Below are 20,146 nucleotides of genomic sequence, written 5' to 3'. Positions count from 1 at the left end.
CGCAGAACGAGCGCCAGTCCAAACCGAGCTGTCCTACCGAAACGACACGATCATAGTCTTTTTCTCCGCAGCTCACAAAAATAGATAATGCTTGAGTTGCTTTGGACTCTTCTCATACTTAAATCAAGAATTCTAGGTTTAATTTGACGAGGAACAACATACTTTTGTTCAAAATAACCAACTACCAACTGCCTCCTGCCTAACAACACTCGACGAGTGACGAGAAGTTGCCAGACGCGGGCGACACATCTTTGGCACCAAATTACAAGGTTCGGGACACAAAATGTTTTACATTTTTCACTTCTTACAGTCTGAGATGATTATAGGAATGTATGTGTGCGAGCCACGATTGTTTTTGGCAAATGCGAATTGCTTTCGACACTCACGTGAATTGAAAGTTTCTGCAAAAGTAAGACGTAAAACTTCAGCATTTTTTATTCAAAAAATGGTCCAAAGAGATTTAACTAATCACAGTTAGAATTTCTTGTCGTACAATTCAAGAGTCACTTTGCCATCTGTACTTTTGGTTATTACCAAGAACTGGGCACAAAATTGCGGTGATTCTTTCTTCTGTCCAACCCAAAATGCATGCGCACAAAAAAAAAAAAAAAAAAAAAACTTGCCGACAATGAAGAAGTGAAGCAATTAATACAGCCCGCCATTTTCTTATTTTTCAATTTTTTTTTTATAAATTTCCTTAATTAATTTCAGTACAAATTAGGCTGTCATTACTACAGCAACAATTACGTAAGTTATTTGTAATCGACTTTGAACCTGTCATATAAACATGACATTATCTCATATATATAACGAAACGCAACAAAGGTATACAAAAATTATTAGATGTACCATTGCCAGGACACCTATTGTTCTGTTAATTAATTCAGTTAGGTTACGGATGCCACAATTTGAAAAGAAGCATAAGACATGTTCACCTATTTAGCCTGCCAGGGGGATCTTAAATTGCCACTTCTGATCTCAGACTTTTGTTGCATACATCATACAAGCAATAGGAGTTAAACTTTGTTGATTTTCCCAAACTTGATCATGCAAGACAGTTTTTAAACAAAAATGGCGGATCCAAGATGGCGGAAAATTCTGAATTGTGCGACCTCATTTTGGCTTCATGTGATCTTTTGATTGACACGTAATTATCACTGAGGTAAACAACTTTGGATGCTTTAAACATCATGTAAATTAAATGAGACAATAGTTTTGGAGTACGTAGGAGGAGCGGGAAGGGCAGAAAGAGCTGCCCCGGCTCCAAAACCCTACCAAAGCCCTGACTAAACAGAAAAGTTCTTCTTGACCAGCCCTGTTGCTTATTTCCTTATTATTATTACCTAATTAGAGTTCTCCTACCGTTGTAGCAATATTTTGAGATTTCTTCCATTTGAAGGCTATTGCGTACAGCGAAACAAGTGACTTAGCACTTACACAAAGAGACATACAGCTCTTTTATAAAGTTGTACGTTCTCCAAGAACTTATCTGCAAACATTGGCCTGTCTTAAAAGCACAACCATTGCCTGTCATATGTTGAAAAAATTAAATAATACAAGCAGTATTTCATAACTATAGGATCTAAATCTTTGTGGAGTTAAATATTACAAAAAAAAGTTTGAAAAAAATTAAAGTTATCCTGATCGATGCGCAAAATTTGAAACCTCGTCGTCACGCTTCTTGTGCAAAGCGTTGTGTGACGAAGGAACTTATTTTTCCAATTGTTACGTTTGATATTTAGCTATTTTCATTTTGCTTTGGCTTGCTGTTGGGTCTCCTGATATCTTTCTCCCTTTGCCTAGCTTTTCAAGATGATGCCAAGAAAACGTGACAGTTTTCAACTTCCATCGTCACATTAGACGTTGCAATTTATTGTCTTCGGTGCATAAATTAGTGAGCAGGTTGTTCGCAAAACGATAACCCACTTCCAGGATTGTCAAGGAGATGACAAGTCTCCAGTCACTGGGCCCTTCAGTTATGATTTCACGGCTGGTTTTATTAATTTGAGTTTCCCCAACCGAAAGTTTGTCTTGTTCCTAAGCCCTGAAAGTAATCAACGAAAATATATCTGCGTTTGCAGCTTGAAAAGCAAAAATTAACTCCAATGAAAACATGTGTCCAATCAGCCTTCCTTGAAAACTTATAAAGCTGGGACAAGTTATTCAACACCGATTAAATCGTTGATACTAATCCGGAGTTAAGAGTAAATTAAGATGTGAATATCTGTCGTTCAAAGCAGTTTTCACTGATTTCATTGCTATGCTTATTTTAACTTACTTCTGGACGTTGTCCCAAGTTCAAAATGTTGAAATGATTACTAATTGTTTGTAAAGTAAGCCACGCAGGCTAATTCGCATTCCACGCTAATTCTGGGTTAGCCGTTCATACCGCGAGCCCCAAGCTCACAATTCAGGTTGCTAAGTAACAAACAGTATCTCCATGACAACCAACTGATGCCACGAGACCTGAAGATCTCAAACTATATCAATTTCATAACTACTTAAAGTGCATTTGACAGAAATAAGAGTTTTTTGCTTGATGGAATCTACATGAAGTCATACCGGTAATATAGAATCGGACAAAAAATGGACATCGGGTGTTTTTCTTCGCCGCGTTTTAGCCCTCCGAAAACGTAAAATTTCACTCCTAGTTTGGTCAGAAACTCTGGGGTCTAGGGCCTAAGAATCAGGCTGTGAAATCAAAGCAAGAACGCAGGTCTCCATATCTTACGTGAAAGTTTACAATTTTTGAACCACTATTGGAACTACACCCCGAACGTCTAATGCCTAATACATTTCACTATTTTTTTTTCTTTTTTTAAAATTTTTTATGTTTGGCTTGAAAGATATGTCGACCTACGTTCTTCCGTTGACGTCACGGCTTAACTAGACCCAGGCCTCCACCTCACGCGGTTTCTGACCAACCGAAGGTGAAATTTCCTATTTTCAGATGGCTAAAACGCGGCGTATAAAACACAATATCCATTTTTGTTTTCGATTTCCATAACAGATCTCGTCTGGATTCTATCAAGTAAATAAAAAAAATTCTCTCATATACACCTTAGAGCTGCGCGTCACCTGTACGCGAGGACACTTTACTAGCTATTGCTATTCAGGCAAACATAAAAATTCCAAAATCGGGAACTTTATGCTCAGCTTACAGCGAAAATATCTCTTAATCCTCATACATAGTTTTCGTTCTCTTTATAATTATCACAAGTAATTGGTGCCTAAAACAAATCGCTAAACAAAAAGAGCAGAGCTCCATATTTTTCTTTAAAAAATTAGGAGTTGTAATATATCTACACGGTCGTAAACCCCTGATCTCCTGGAATCCAGGAAAGTCTCGTTACCAGGCTCTCTCTTCCCGTCATCCTCTGGAGCGATAAAATAGAGACCCTGTGAACTAGGGTGGGTTCGGACCAAGCTGGTTTAGACATTCTTGTCGTTGTTGTTTGATTCATCAGGTTTTGCAGATCCAGATCCAGATCCGAGTTGAAGGTTTTTCATTCGATTGATGGCTGCCGTCGCGTTAAACGCTTGCTGCAAGTTAAGAGAAATTTTGTCAACTCCTAATTCCGTAATATTGCAACACTGCAATATATAAGTTGTGCTCGAGTTCTGACTAGGTAATCACTTTCTACTCAGTATTTCGACACTTTTTTGGAGAAAACACGATTACGCCCGTCACAAAAAAATAGCCAGACAGTACTGTGTGTTTTTCTTTTTAGTTTATCCCAAGCCTGGTTTTTATGCTGCTCGATCCATTCTATTTGTTACGAGTGAAGGACTCTCAAAAAAGCCTTACAGGAACTATGCATAAATACCATCGTAAACTTCTCCTCAGGTAGAATTACCCATCCCTCCCCCGACCTTTTCGCTACTAAAGACAGGGCCCCAACATCCTCTGTTTGACTTAAATCTTAAGAAAACTTTTCTATACATCACCTTCCACTTTGCCTTGTAAAAGTTCTTCTTTATTTGTTCACTAACTGACGCGTGAATATCGCGCTGGAGGGCCATACCACCGGAAATCCTGCAAATGAAAGGTAAAAACGTTGTCACGCAAAGTCACTCCGCCGCGTCGTCCTTCTCCTACTTCCTCACAGACGGATCCGCCATTTGATGCGTAGACTGCAAAACAGCCGCGGTTTTGCGAACACGTGCGTTCTTGAAACGAAAGGTCTGGGGCGAGGATCAAAACGGCGTTACTTTTTTTGCGCCTTACGCGCCCCTTGCAAACCTTGCGTGACGACCCTAATAACGGCTGCGGAGGAGACTACATCTCCCTCCCTTGGGCCACATGGGTGGCGCCGGCAACGGGGAGGCGTTGTGTGACAAACAAATGCAAGGTTGTAGAGTACGTAAAGAAACACAAACACGTGCAAGGGACATACTGGTATAATTAAATGAACATACCATGGATGAGCGAGAGCCTGCTTGCAGGTGTAGCGCCGTTTAGGGTCAATTTGTAATAAACACTTTATGAAATTCTTTGCTGACAAGAAATAGAAAGAAAATCAATGTCAAACTACGAAAAAAAAAACCGTTTCCTCGCAACAAGCGTAGTAAGATGTAAAGGGGTGGTAAATGGGTGTCCAGATCACGTTTCACGGAAACCATAACGGTTCTTTTCAGTACCAAAAGAGAGCCACCCCTAATGTAACAGCTAAAGTAGAAGTTGCCACATGTAGGTATCCGATTAGCCTCCGATTGTAACTGTCCGAAAAAAAGAAAGAAAAATCGCACGACGTCCCGTCGACGTTGACGACATGTATAGTACAGCACTTTTATATAGCCAAGTGACCCATCAGGCCGGAGCTTGTCCCGGTTCCTGTAGCATGAAGTGACCAGGAGTATAATTTCTACTTCCCCTTCAGGATGCGATGTTAGTCCATCGCAGGGTTACTCCCATCATTAAATTCGCCGGTACACATTTATACACCTGGGTGAAGAGAGGCACTGTGAGAGTAAAGTGTCTTGCCCAAGAACACGACGCAGTGACCCTGGCCAGGGCTCGAACTCGCACCGCTCGATCCGGAGATGAGCGCACTAACCATGAGGCCACCGCGCCTCCCACACTTTTATATTGTAGTCCCATCTAAAACCATAGAAAGCTCATTTATTTTTCCTAATTTATGATTATGATTATGATTATGATTATGATTATGATTATGATTATGATTATGATTATGATTATGATTATGATTTTGACAGGAAACTAGTTGGTGTTCCGATTATGAAAATTCCTGAGGTCGATAAATGGTTCATAACGTGCTGTATAAATTAGTCAGAACGAAGAAAACTATATTGATCAACATGCGCTGTCGAAGCCACGCTTTGTTTTCGGTTTCTCTAGGACATAGCAATCACCGTGTTTTTTCTCTACGCTTTTTGGTTTCGGACACTGATAACACAACATATCATACCCGAACAGACCAAAACAAGTTGAAAACTACTTACCTGAGTCTGAAATATCATCCCTGCAAATTAAATACACCAGTAATCAATTAGAAGACATGATAGGGTAAGCGGCCCAAAACAAAACAACCAGGCTCAGGTTGCTCGAAAGGTGGATAACGCTATCCACCGGATAAATCACTATCGCTCCAGCGGATAGCGTGGTTTGTATTGTTAACACTTATCCACTGGATAGCCTTATCCAGCCTTCGAACAGCTTAAGCCAGTCCTTTTCCCCAACTGGTCACGTGACCATAACGGTATTCGCCCCAAACGCCCTAGCCCTCCTTCAAAAGCTAACAACAGACTATGCCAATTTTCATTCTAACGAACCCTTCGGACCGTGATTTAGTGTCCTTAAAGAGGCATTTCAGGTGATCTTCTGTAAAATCCTACCACGCTGCTTTGCGCATGGGGCGGTGGGCGTTGACTAGGTGTAAAGGAAAGAGTCAAAAACACTGGGTACGAGTCACGCAAGCCAACATGGCGGCTACCATATTCTCGCATGCAGCTAACCAGTACAGTACGTCCCAAATCAGCCCTAACTTAAGCTAACCGAAACGCTACTCAGGCTTACCGGAGTGCTGTTCAGGCTAACGAAAGTGGTATTTAGGCTAACCGTTTGCTGTTTCGGCTAACCAAAGTGATATTCAAGCTAGCCGGAGAACATTTTAGTGTGGTGCAATTTCTGTCTTCAGCCGCAATTATATTCTCGAAGGTAAGAAAATTATGTTTACACTCATTTTAAAGTTAATTAGATTTGTTATTGCACTTTGTCAATTTACTCAGTTGTCCCTTGCCAGTTTCGGAAAACCAACTGAATCTGAATTCAGTTTAAAATCAAAAGTTAAACATGTCGATCTAAACAAGAGAAATCACCCATGTGACCAGGTCAGACACTACTATAACAACCTGCCTGCAAGAACCTACATTTTTTGAAGTCTGGCAAGGTAGGTTCTTGTATTTTGGGAAGGGGTAGTTATTGGCAATTTAGTCTAAATAGTTAATTTCTATGAAGGAGTATTTATTCACAACTGGATTGTGTATTTTCTTGTAATATACAGATGGAATCTCAAGTCACACTCCTTGGATAAAATGTTTATCATGATCTTAACTGCAACCCACACACAAGAACCTGCTTGATCTTTCTTGGTTATGAACAGGTTCTTATATTTTTGGGTATTAAAATTTCTGCCGGTAGGTTCTTAAACCACCAGGTTCTTACACGTGGATTTTTACTGTAGTGAATGTGGCCAAGAATGTTACTGCTTACCAATAAGGTGAATCAAATTCATATTCCCCCCTCATGATTTGTGCAAACAGATTTGCATCGCTATCATCATAGAAGGGAGGATAACCACAAAGTCTACAAGCAAAAAATACAAAATATTAGTCAAACTAAAATAAGGCTGACCCTTTACAAAATAAAATATGCATTGTACAAGAAACAGAAAGACAAAATTAAGACAGTAATTATCAGTTACAGAATTTTCCCATGACAAGCCACACAATTTCCAAAGCTATAAAATACATGATTGTAAACTAGAAGTAACAATTACCTCTAGTTATAGATTATGAGTGCATTCAATAAATTAGGCAAGGTTGGCATTCTCATCCACCACAAAGGTGTAGAGGTACATGTAAAGCTAATGAATTTGGGTAGGCCATAGGAACTCAAACAAAATGTGCAGCACATGGTTTGCCGATGATGTAGTTCATTTTCGCCCCTGCAGCAGGGCGGCTAAATCGGTGTCGCATCGCACCAAGGAGAACCGTCCCATGAAACTTGGCTGAAGTCTGCATTAGGACTGCGTTCTACGAATGCAATGAAAGCCAAAGGGGCCTTCCAGATTCAACTAGAGAAAATTCAATCTGTGTTTATGAGTGGTTATTCTGAATTTTCAATAATGTGATTGGCTCATGCAAGGTGCAAGGTACAGAAATGGTTAAGAAACCAATAATTATTTTGCAAATGAACTGATGGTAAATGAGCTACTTCTTCATAATTTATTAGTCTAAACACCATGGTCAGTGCATGAAACGTGTTTTCTGGCGTGGGAATGTCGGCTGTATGCCTAACTGGGTGGTATTTCCAGATGGCTTAAAAATTTATTACTATTTTTTTCTTTGAACGAAGCATTTTTAAGTAATACATCAGACAAAAGAAACTGCAATTTTTTTTTGGTTTTACAGTTCACACTGGGAAGGGAGTTCAAACTACAGTATGCAGGACCAAATTTTTGACAAACTTTGAGGTGTGTTTCAATGTACATGATTCTTATCAATCAAAGCTAAAACTAAGAAGAAAATGGAGAAATAAAATCATTAAAATCTTAATGCCAATTAAGATATATCCAAACTTCATCAAGGAACTATGATTTCCTTTGTTTCAACATGATAGATTGATGATTCTGAGTAGAAATTACTTACAAAATGTAACAAATAACTCCGACTGCCCAACAGTCCACTGCTTTTCCATAAGGTTTCTGTTTCAGAACCTCAGGGGCTGGAATTACAAAAACAAATCTCCTTAACTGCAATATTGAACAATGTATTCAACAAAATTTCAACTAAGTTATTCATTATCCCAAGGAGTCTGGAATTTTAAATTCATTTGGCTGTTTCAAAAAGTGAGGGTATCTTTTGTGGAGTTCAGACAATTTAGGAAAATTTAAGATTAGTTAACCTTTTCTCAGAAATTTGAAAGTTGCATTATTAAAATTCAATATACCAAGGGATTTCGCGACTTCCTTAGCCTTGCGAAAATCACGATCCAGAGACAGAGTAAAAAAAAAAAAAAGATCCAGAGACAGCTGCATTGTTGAAAAATCGAGACTGCCAGACACACATAACCACTAAAAAACTGAGACTGAGACCCATGAAATTCGACAAAATCTTTGCAAGACCCAGAGTTTTGTAAGGCCCATTTATCACCCCTAGACCTGATATCTATAGAACGCAATGTTCTGGACATTGTATTCTGCAGTATTAATTTGATTCCATGAGCCTACCAACATATCCAGGTGTCCCACAAGCGGTTGCCATCATACTGTCATCTTCCTCTGTCTTAGACAAGCCAAAATCACTGATCATTATTTTAGAGTCTTCATCAGGACTGTTTAGATGAGCAAAAATACAGTATAAATAATTTGCTACAAATAAACCAAGTCACAGCAATGCTAGGCTCGATTTCTGTGGCTCTATCAGGTCTGGTTCCTAAAGAGCGGCTGGTAAGCCAGCCAGCCTACAACAACACTGACAGTAAAAACCCACTTGTAAGAACCTAGTGGTTTGAGAACCTGCTGGCAGAAATTTACCATGATTTTAATACCTAACAATATAAGAACCTGTTTAGACAAACAAGATCAAGCAGGTTCTTGTATGTACATGGGTACAGTCAAATTATGATAAACATTTAAACCTAGGAGTGTGACATTCAGATTGCAAATTTACTTTGAAAGAAAATACATAATACTGAGTTGTGAATAAATAATGCACATTGACAGACCAAATGATTTATTAAACCCACGTTTATTTATTTTTCTGGTAACCAACTCATATAACTCCTTCATGATTAAGAACCTAATTAGGTACCTACTTAGCCTAAATTGCCAATACCTACCCCAAAATACAAGAACCTTTTTTGCCAGACTGAAAAAAAATGTAGGTCCCTACAGGTGGGTTTTTACTGTACTTTATATACTGGAGTTCTTCACTGGAAACTTTGGTAAAATGCTGCTAACTTTAAGACCTCTTAGCTTTGAGTACTGCGATCATTCTATCCACTGTGATCAGAAAAATACTTATTTTGTACTGTAATGGGCAGAAAATTTAAAAAGCATAACCCAACAGATAATTTTAATGTGCAAGATTAACACACAAAATAATGACATGACGGAATGACACTATGGATGAGAGACACTGTGGGATACAGGTGTACATGTCTGTAAGGGTATAAGGGTAAACCATTGTAATCATTGAAGGCATTATTGAGTCCGTCACCAGGAACGTGCAACTCCCATACTGGTCTATTTTTGGGCTTCTTTTCTCACACAATAGGTCAGTTTCAGTCTACATAAGCGCGCATCAGTAAGGGAAAAAATGGCGGCCTCAGGTGGACATGTCCACTTAATCTTCCAGTGAAATGACGATGTCGGTTAAAAATTAAGTCTCTGCTTGTGATTGGTCACTGAGGTTCCTGTGGAGGTCTAAATTCACGGTAAATTGAAACTAAAAATAGATGCGTTTGTGAAAATGCTGTGACAGGAATATGGGGTAGTTGCATACTCCTAGTGATGGGCTCCTGTTGAAGGCTAACATCTGTCAAGTCAGTGACATTCAGGCTAACCTGACACTAGTTAAGCCAACTGGAGTGGCACTTAATTCAAGCTAACCACAGCGCCATTTTGTCATTTCCTGTTTCCATCAAGCATGCTTAATTTTGACTTTAACTAATGATGTATCAGATCAATTATAAGTGATGATTAGATTTACCAATGACCAAATTATAGCTTTTTATTAATAATTTGTTTCACAAAACCTTCAGTTTCACAAGGTTTTGATAATGTCTCATGATATTGGATGAAAATGTACATCTATCTCATAACAATATATTTCATCAACAAACTGCCAACTATAGGAAATGAAAGGAATCCAATTAAATAATTTATATATATGGTCACTCAGTGTGTAATAAAGGCATGTTATATTTACCTGTCATAAAGAAGATTTTCAGGCTGCAATGAATAAAACAAAGAAGTCATATGATAACCCTTCAACACAAATAAAAATTAACATATGTAGAGTTTGTGTACCTAATATGTTTATACTTGCAGGGCCCCCATATGGTGAAGTCAAATATAAACAGGATACACACCATGCAAATTGCTGGAAGTTTAACTTCCATTCAGATAAACAACAATTATTGCTGCTTTGTAAAATGAATATGCTTTTGTGTAAATAAACAGATCCATGACTCAAAGTGTATCAATGTTCATGTGTTCCTGTGCCGCAAAGCAAAGTTACAGTCTGGTATGTTAATGTACTCCAGTTCATTAAACAGAGGCATAGCATACATTTTTCACTGCAGGAGTACACTCCAAATAGAACATTAATCAAGCAATGAAGGTTCAAGCCATCAGGGGGGTTAGGTGAAATGCCCCTCAGGAAATTTCTATTTTTGGGAGCCTGGGCATGCCATTTCTCACAGTACTTCATTTCAAGGAACAGTTTTGTCAATCAAAACTTGGGAAAATGTTGAGTATGGTATTTACATGTAGTAACTTATCTTGTTTAATTATAGGTCGACCTTTGCGTTTACATTTAATAGTAGAATTTAATTTATAGGAGAGACTAGAGTCCGTCAAACCAGAAAATCTAATAATTTGGGATACTTATCATCTAAAACTGGACTTCCAAAAGTATGCATGTGTACATATATGTTATGCAAATGCATCATTATGGTTACTTAATGCCCCTGCCAAATGACTTCTAGCACAACAGCAATTGATGCACAAGGCAACACAAGAATCAGAGGCAGATCCAGACTTTGAGCTAAGAGAAGGGCCCGGTTTAGTTTTACTTGCCCTGCCGGCTTTTCTTCCTTCAGTCATGTCTTCTTTTTTCACCCAAAATAAAGGCCCCTCCCCTAGATCTGCCGCTGAGAATTGCAGAGTCTATATCTGATCTCATTTAAACTATAGTAAAAAATCTATGAAAACATGATAGCAGAACATTACCCTAAAGAAGAGCACAAAAAGACTTGGACAAGAAGCCACAACCAACAAATTTAGATTTAGATTTAGCTGAGACAGTATACATGCTACTGCCATAAGAATGCTACTATTACTGACAGATTTAATTAAAGGGAGATTTTCTAAATATGATTTGAAAGCACATTAAGTTATAATTTTCAAGTTGTAAAATTAATTTCCCAATGCCACGCACTGCATAAAGTGACTAAGTGACAAAATTCCCATCCAAATTCTAGTGGTTTATGCTAGAGTTCTTGCAATGAAAAATTAGACCAAATGAAATGAAAGCTAATCCTGCCTCCCCTCTGTGAATAAATTATTGATGATTAATTATGAAAACTTATGATATGAATAGTTATGATAATTATGATAAATTACTGATAAATTAGCAATGTTCTGGGTTGCTTATGTTGCTTGTTTCACCACTAAACAAGGCTGAAGCACATGCTCGACATACCTTTAAATCTCTGTGCACAATTCCTTGCCCATGTAAATAATCAACAGCTCCTAGTATTTGTTTTATGAGGTCACTGGCATCCTTTTCTGTATAGCTCCCTTTCTCCACTATCCTATCAAATAGTTCTCCTCCTTGAACCCTGCAATATAAAATTAATATCAGTGTTCAAGTAGTGGGGAGACTGCAAGTCCTAACCTGTTATGTGTGGCATGGTTGTCTAAAATTAGTTGAAAGTGTTCCTCTCTCTCCTCTTCCAGTTTTTTTTTTCCTTTTGTTATTTTTGTTGTTTTTTGTTTTGTGTGTGTGTGTTATTTTTGTTTTTGTTTCTGGAAGTCTGAATTAGAGACAGAGTGACATCCCACCATCCCCTCCCCCTTAGCTCCACCAGGCCATCCCTTCCCCAGTCACTCCCCCACATCACCGACAAAATTATTATAATTTATGACAAGCGATTTTGGCTGAAATAATGAAACCCCTTTGTACTATTTCTGATATTGTCACACGCGGCCAGGACAGAACATCTAAAGGCAGCAGTTTATAAATTATTCAGCGTAATTCAAAATAAATCAGAAGTATCAGTACCTAGTTTGTCCATTTGCACATAAGATCGGAGCTTTACAATCAACTTTAATTAAGCATGTTTCTCCAATTATTACTTGGGAACCTCCACACGTCCAATTAACAAGAAATTTGAATAAAATAACGAGTTCCGCAGAACAGCTGCAGACACCGCGGTTGAATTCGATCATTTATTAACAGATGCTTGAAAGAGAAGTTGTAACGCATTTAAATGAGTTAACACCCAGAAATGTTGACAGTTGAAGAGGCTGGCCTGAAAAAGTTGCAGTGTTTTTCGACGAGATGAAGGAAAACAATAAATCAGTCTTTACGACCCATTCTCAAATCTTATCAACAGTGTATAATATGTTTCACTTGCGTAGTGAACGGATTAATCTGTATTATATTTCGACGTATCTTGCATTTAGTTTGTTTTCGCCCCCGCAAAGAGAACCCACAATATTTCAATGGCTCGAATGAGACACATCGCTGAGATGCGAAGTTTTTCTTTATCAATTTGTTATCTGAAAATGTTTTAATCTGCCTTTGAGGAGTGCTGTAGTCATTTCGAAGAAACATCTGTTTACCAAAGTGAAAAAAATAAAGGCTTAGCGTCCAAATGTTATTCATTCCATCCGACAAAAATTCTTCGAAGCTTAGATGGCGCGTCGACGCAGACTTTGGAATCGCTCTACACTCGTGTGTTTACTTTTCTATTTTTTTTTTGACAGCTCAACCTATGATGAATTTCACCGGTCCAAATTAACTGCCTATTAGCAAGGGCCCCTTGGGATTGAAAGTTATTCACTCCACATAGAAAAGAAAACAATAAGGAGCGAGTGGCATCAAAGGATGAATAGATTCTGAAGCCATCTCAAGGCAGATTTACTTTAGTAACCACATTCAAACCATTTTGGTGCAGTTCGATTGACATAAGAACGCGTGTCCGCGCGGATAGTGTTACTTGCAAAAGTTCGATATCCGATACGACCGGGCCTGGCGTGCGAAAAATATCTATCCGAGTGAGACAAATCGGAGATGATCGCACCTTCAATGCCGCAATATCCATAAAACATAATTGTCTTTTTTGTCACGAGAATTTCACAACAACAGAGCAAATAAAGAAACTGCAAAAATCATATGAATTGAGTCAACAGAACACATGCTGCGGTGTCAGAAAGAAAAAAAATTTCCTTCATACTGTTTCGCTCAGGTTTTTAACCGCCCCGGGAGTCGGACAAGGAAATCAACTGACTTTATCACACCACGCTGCCTAAACCCTGGTACAGTATTGAATGAATGCTTCTCCAATTTTATCATGAAAGACCCATTATTCCAAACGAAACGTAACACGATGCGAAGTTTAAGAACGTTTACACATTTGGAAACTTATCTGTACTTACAAGTCCATGACTAAATAGAGATGGGTCTTGTTGTCGAATATTTCCCACAGTCTAATTATGTTTGGATGATTCACTCTGAGGACACAATAAAAGTATAAAATAATCAGTTATATGACTGTGCAAAGAACATGTAATCGAGCAACAGGCAGACTTGGCGATATCGCATGGGCAAGCGTGCAACACGAAAATATTTCCTGGCTCAATGAATAGCTATTATTGATCACGATATTGCAAAGACTGTTTATTAGTAATTGACTCACTTCTTTAATATAGCGATTTCGTTCTCAACCGCTTCCTCCTTGCCCGAAAGGTTTCTCTTATTGATGCATTTTACAGCGAATAATTTCCTGGATGATTTTTCTTCGGCCATGACAACTTCGGAGAATGCGCCCCTGAAATGAAAAAGTTTACAGGTTCAGCAGGAATACAATCGAAGTTCACTCGAAATATTTGGATTAACTGCAAACGAGTCCCGATAACTTATTATAAACGGTCTACTATATGCGAAGCGGCGCGCAGTAAAGTCATACGACGTTGCTTAAAGCGACGTCAATTTATCTGTCACAAAAGAAGATAACTTCGGAGGCTACTTACGTCCCCAGAACATCTCGAAATTCGTACTTCTTGGTGATCTTCTCGTCGAATTTTTTCTTCCCAAACAGCGGCATTCTGGAGCAGGAGAAATTAGAAAAACATTTAGAACAAGTCATCGAAGTCGCCCGCGAGAATTGCCAGATTGTCTACAAGAACGAGCAGCATTTGCCTCACGACCTAAGCTAAACAAACACACCTCGAATCTTCGCTTATTTACCAACACTTATTATAAATCTTCGACTTCAAAACCGTCGCATACTTTCTTGCATGGATGTGTTGTTAAGAACGCGTGGTACTATCGAGGGTGGGGTGCGGGGCGTTTTTGACGTAATTCGAGAAATAAAATGTAAATTGAAAAAGTCATTATTTATTGTGCGCATCACTGCAAATTGCCAGCCGGAGTCGTGTTTTAACCTTTTTGGTGTATTATATTTTTTTTATATATTTCGCATCTTATCGGTGCTATATTTAATGTTGTTTATAACATTTATTCTTGTACTTCAGAATATTCGTAAAATGAACAGCAATTTTCAAATATTAGAGGAATTAAATTAAGAAATTAGCTAAATTGAGCATAATTACATAAGTCGGGGCTAAATTATTTTCAGAACAACACATTTAAAGCTAAAATCGGTAATTCTGTTTAAAAATAGTACTGTCCAAAAACTCGATTTCCCTTGATCTCCGTCAATCTGCGCAAAATTTTCCCACCGATTATGCTCTCAAAATTGCACATGAAAAGTAATGCGTGATCCCGATTTAAACTCGTATTTGCCAACAATGATTACCTGCTGTCAGTATGCGTATGATTGTTTGGTATAGATATTTTTTGTCCTGTAATAACAGCTGCGAAATTGCATGACTGTTTTTTTTTTTTTTTTTTTTTTTTTAAAGAAAAAAAAAAAGAAAAAAAAAAAGCAGTATGCTAGAAGTTACATAGGCAAATTTCGTTTGAAGCAAGTAAACTCTCTCACCGGAAATGGCTTATTTGCTTCGCGCATTCAAATGGCTTTTCTACACCGCCAAAAAGATTTTCAGTCAAATCGTGTTAGCATTGAGTTTATTCGAAACAAGTTTATTAAAATTGTAAAACACGTGCATTGTTGTATTCTAGTTCTACCGCTAAACTAGAAAATATCTGCTAGAAGGGGATCAAAAAAAAAGAAGGAATAAAATATTTGACCCGAACGTGATGTCGATGATCTTATTAATAATCAATTTCATTACGTCAGCGTTTATCAGTTCACGTCATACAAATAGATTTATTTGTATTTCGAAATAGTTTCAATCAATTGATTTTCTTTAGGTTTAATTAGGCAAATGATGTTGGGAATTATGAACATCTGTAAGAAATGGAAGTAAAGCTTTACTAGCATTGTTTGTGATATATTGTTTCGAGGATTTTTAAATAAAATGACAGCAAGCTAGCTTTGAACCGCGCTAAACAAAAAAAAAAGAAGAAGAAGAGAAAAGAAAAGAAAAAAATCAATATTTGCCATCTATCATTTTCAATAAATAGCCAGGGGCATTTGGACTTTTTGCATTTAATTTTAGCAACATGCATGAAGGAATGCTTGGCAATCTTTCGCTGGTTTAGAAAATTCTACTATTTAATTTCCTCGGCCGCTTTACGTAATTGTAGATCTATTTTATTATTATTACTTTTTTATTTTTGAATCACACAAATGCTCGGGCGCTATCCAGTTCCATTTCCGTGACTTTCGAGGTTTAGATTCTATCGGAAAATATTCACTTGTTCAAAGAAGTTCTCGTGAATACCAAAGGAGTTTTCAGTGGCTTGAAACATTCTCTATTTGCGCGACTTAATCCTTGTCTTTCAGGAGAGACTCTTCTGTCTCATTTTGTACGCTTCATCTGTCTATGTAATCTAAACGCATGCTATCGGAGATCTCTAGTATCTGATTGCTTGCACGAAAGCTGATGGTAAAGTTGCAATTGGTGCTTGCAAAAAGAGATAACTGGGTCAGAATTCGCGAGAATGGCGCACACACGCCACGCGGAGCGAAATGATGGACTAATTAGTCAGTGCTCATATAATATCTTCAAGACAAACGCGCCGTTATTGCACAATACCCTACTGATGAAAAAATCGAATAGATCCGATGGTTTCTGTTTAGTATTGCTGCTGTTTCGAGAGCCAACGAGAAAAAGAGAATGAGGTTAAATCGCCCTAAAATATGGTGGCTAATTACCATTTCAGCTAAATGTGGTTTAGTCGGTTGACAGAAAGTCATTTTTATTCACATAGGAAAACAGTCTTGTCTGATACGAGGGTGATATTTTTAGATGTGATTAACAGCCGGCAAGTCTGCGCGCTCGTAATTAATCAGTGTAAAGGTTAAATGCTAGCAATTTCTTTCTTGCATGTGTTGTTGATTGTATATGCAAATTTCACTCGACAGTCCAAAAGGTTAACAGTTAGCCCATTATCAATTTGAAGCATTCAATACTATGGTGTCTGTTTCTTTAACGTCTTTATCAGTGACACTAGAATTGAATGTCAATCTAGAACAAACTTGCAATGAACATCATCAGTAATGTCTTTAATCGCTCCATTTCATCGAAGAAGAACTTCTGTCATTTGCAGCGTTCACGAAAACGAGCGTGTCTCTCGCGCGATCAGGCAACGACAGCATCCTCGGTCGCTCTGACGGTTCCTCTAAACGATCTCTCTCTCGAGCCACAAAATTTTAAATCCAATAGAAAATTAAGCTACATCGCTACTCTCTCCACAAAACTGTTTTTCGCTAGTTTCGAAAGTTGTAAATAATGTGAATAAAACTGGAGAAACTTGCAGAAATCTGCACGCTTCTTTGCCATGTAAAAAGACAAAAAAGGAATACCCATTTCCCCTTTCCGAAGCACCCTCTTCCTTCCGGCCCCTCTAGCTTCACCCCAAGTGTGCATGCTGCATTCTGACCAAGTCGCGCGTGACTCGAGAGTCCTCGGGTAAAATGCGAGTTCACGCGCGATTACTTAAACCGGAAATAACCCACAAATGATAACTTTTCTGCGGTTTTCAAAGTTATAATTTTACCATTTATTTTCTATAAAAGATAAGCCAAACAAACGACACCGAAAAAAATAATTTTTACAATTCTTCGTTTCACCTGGAATATTTTACACCGCACTGGGAGATTCTAAACAATTGTGTTATTATAAGAAAACTTATTAACCTATTAAATTATCATTTTCAATTTTTGTAGCCAAAACTTATAATGACGTTTCTTTGCAAGCCTGAAGCATTCAAAGAGTCAGCAATAATCCAGACTTCATCCACATATTTATAAGGTACAAATCTTGGAAGATTCATAAAAAGCGGGAATTGTGTGAGTAGATGAAGCCGCTGAAAATGATTACTTTTTCTTGTTAATTAATTGTTTTACCTGCGGTTTACCCAAACTGTTTATGGGTGCTAAAAGGTAATTTTGTTTACTTTATTCAAATTCAATAGCATATCGAGTAAAACCGAGTCGCTCGGGCGTCGTTCATTAAAACACATTTGAAATAACCTGTTCCACGCGACTTATCTTCTGCCCAAAGTTCTTTGATAACCGTGGAATTTGTTCAAGGCTTTGCTGAAGGGAGATTTAGTTCCATAAGATAAATTGGCGACATTCATCCGATAAGAAGACTTGAGAATCCCGCAATCTTTGTAAGCTTTGTGTTTACAAAGGCTTTGTTCGAAAGCTTACCTCGTAAACATATTGCAGTATGCTAAAATGTCATGAGTAGTTAATAAATACGAAATACTGGCGAATTATTAATCGAAATATGAGTTACTGTTGCGCGACAGGTCAATTATGTAGACCATGTGATTCCCGTAACTTAAAATTACAAATTGTAGGGAAATTTTGAAAGACAAAAAAAGCAATAAGCCCACAATAATAAACAGACTTTTGAATGTAGACTGTGGTATTGAAATTTCCATCGCGTTTTCGCTGAACTCACGAGATTTGATTTTTTTTTTTTTTTACCTGACAAGTCTCATTTCAATAAAACGTTTAGCAACTCGTTTTCAAAAACATTTACCGGCGGTCGTGATATCTGCACCAGTTTAGTTAAACCAATATGCTAAATGCTCCTCTTGTAATCGCATATTCTACTTTCTAATCTGTACAAACATTGGTAAATAGAATTATCCGTCACAATTCACAAAGATACAAGGAGCGCCCGGCGAATTTCCATCTCGGAAAGCCACCCTGACCTACACGCACTAATGACTCTTTTCGGTAATTATCACAGAAACCAGCGCATTAAAACACTCAAGATCAATCTGGTGCGCTAACATGGTACCTACCGCTTCTTTCGAGGTTTTTTAACCTCACGGCCGTCTTCGACATCGGCCTCCCCTTGTCTTGACGATTCAACGTCCGCCATAACTCGCTTGTAAACACTCAAATGGGTTTGTTTGTACGCACGGTTGCAGGCCTGAGTCCTTGGTAAAATATGCAAAATGTGCTTGAAGAAAGAGATGAAGTTTTAGTGCTTCAAATCAGCGCAGACAGTTTGCTTTTCCTGTCAACGATGGGCTTTGTTTTCACACTACTTCATCTCATTTGCTATGCATGATTTATTGCAATCAACGCACCGCGGGTCTCCTTTTGACAAAGTTCGGGACAGTTTGCACCTGGTCAGGGGAAAACTAATTTGCCGCTTTCTGTAGTGTAAATAAACCACCCAAGGATGTTACAGACGTCAGTCTCTATTCATTTTTCATAAGAAATTTGATAGAAACCTTGTGGAAGAACTCGTTTGTGGACACAGTGAGTCTTGACTGGTCGCAAAATGAACCTCGCTGCTTCAAGATCGTTCTTTAGATTGCTTATACGCATATTTTGAATGAAAGAAACTAAAATAAATTTACTGTTAAATGTTATCTTTTCAGTTGATCACAATTAAAGAGACCCCGCATTGCCCTGTTATAAACCATGAGCGCTTTTAATTTTATTTATTTATTCATTTATTTATTTATTTATTTATTTATTTACAACTGAAATTGAGTTTTCAATGATGAATTCACAAACCGCGAAGACCTTTAAAAAAAAAATAGATATCCCACGTAGTATGGTACAAAGATAAACCTGTTAAATCCCACATTTTACAATAAACGTTTTGTAACGATATCATATCAAATCAAATGGGTTTATAACGCGTTTTAAATCGTAATCGTAATGTAATATTGACCATGCGGGTTGCAACAGTCCTTCGTTTTGATACTTGTTTCTGTCCTGTACTTTCGATTTTTTACTTCATGTCCTTCGTGTTTACGACACCATTTTGCGATCCCGAAAAGCCGATTACAACTTATCCGGTGGATTAAAAGTTAGCCCAGATTTCAGTCGTTCTGTTTGCAGTGCAGCTTCGAAAATTCGTTAAACGACCTAAAGTTTGCGGACGATGACCGGCTAAATGACTCGTACACCAATATATTGGCTGCGAGACTCGCGTGTTTTTCGCGTGGGCTAACACACGCGCGAGAAGAGAGCCTCTCGCAGGCCTCAGTATGTGAGGCCAACAAAAGTCTTTGCCACGCTTATCACAGGTAACTTCTATCACAGAAACTTCGTTTTCAAAGTGCTTTCCATCAGACATACATCCTGAAACAAACCCTTTCTGTTACGAGAGATAAACTGAATAAATATTTATATCAGAACGACGCATGATGGTAGCGGTGGGTTATCTAGAACCCAGATCTCCCAACGAGATTAGGTGGTGTGGGGAGGGGGTGGGAAACAGTGTTGTTTGTCTTGATTTGTTTTCATGCGTGTATTTTTCCAAAGTGTTAGTGAAACTGTTTATGCAATTAGCTCGTTTTTAAATTAGTTTGTGTCAAATACAAGTCAAATACGTTTACGAGGGTTTAGACCATATTGGGTCAAAATTTTGCCTCATTAGCA

General features: G+C 38.0%; 1 protein-coding gene and 1 long non-coding RNA gene across 3 annotated transcripts; one reads left to right on the top strand and one right to left on the bottom strand.

The window, feature by feature from the left end:
- Positions 1-410: 410 nt before the first annotated feature.
- LOC110060578 (calcium/calmodulin-dependent protein kinase type 1D-like) lies at positions 411-18,827 on the bottom strand. 2 transcript variants are annotated; one of them, XM_089281798.1, is made up of 13 exons: positions 18,547-18,827; positions 14,226-14,300; positions 13,892-14,023; positions 13,632-13,706; positions 11,671-11,809; positions 10,174-10,196; positions 8,472-8,575; positions 7,891-7,966; positions 6,734-6,826; positions 5,464-5,483; positions 4,420-4,498; positions 3,949-4,036; positions 411-3,543 (listed from the first exon to the last, which is right to left on the bottom strand). In XM_089281798.1, exons 1-13 carry the CDS (start codon positions 18,624-18,626, stop codon positions 3,433-3,435), a joined length of 1,095 nt encoding a protein of 364 aa, XP_089137924.1. In that variant the 5' UTR covers positions 18,627-18,827; the 3' UTR covers positions 411-3,432. The 2 variants fall into 2 exon arrangements, with proteins under 2 accessions (XP_089137924.1, XP_089137925.1); XM_089281799.1 differs by lacking the exon at positions 18,547-18,827 and adding an exon at positions 14,422-14,547.
- On the top strand, positions 5,897-10,441 carry LOC149095675 (uncharacterized). The gene is made up of 2 exons (XR_016204800.1): positions 5,897-6,178; positions 10,296-10,441. It is a non-coding gene; the product is annotated as an uncharacterized LOC149095675 (long non-coding RNA).
- Positions 18,828-20,146: the final 1,319 nt, after the last annotated feature.

Source organism: Orbicella faveolata, unplaced genomic scaffold (genome assembly GCF_042242905.1).
Source record: "Orbicella faveolata isolate gen_17 unplaced genomic scaffold, um_ofav_v1 contig_5, whole genome shotgun sequence".
Taxonomy (NCBI): Eukaryota; Metazoa; Cnidaria; class Anthozoa; order Scleractinia; family Merulinidae; genus Orbicella; species Orbicella faveolata.
Note: the sequence above shows the minus strand (reverse complement) of the source record. Positions and strands in the feature narration are given on the sequence as shown.

Coding starts and splice junctions, on each gene's coding strand:
- LOC110060578 (XM_089281798.1), bottom strand. CDS start 18,626: ATGGCGGACGTTGAATCGTCAAGACAAGGGGAGGCCGATGTCGAAGAC. Junction 13,707..13,891: donor GAAATCGCTATATTAAAGAA/GTGAGTCAATTA, acceptor TTGTGTCCTCAG/AGTGAATCATCCAAACATAA. Junction 4,037..4,419: donor CAGGCTCTCGCTCATCCATG/GTATGTTCATTT, acceptor TTTCATTTGCAG/GATTTCCGGTGGTATGGCCC.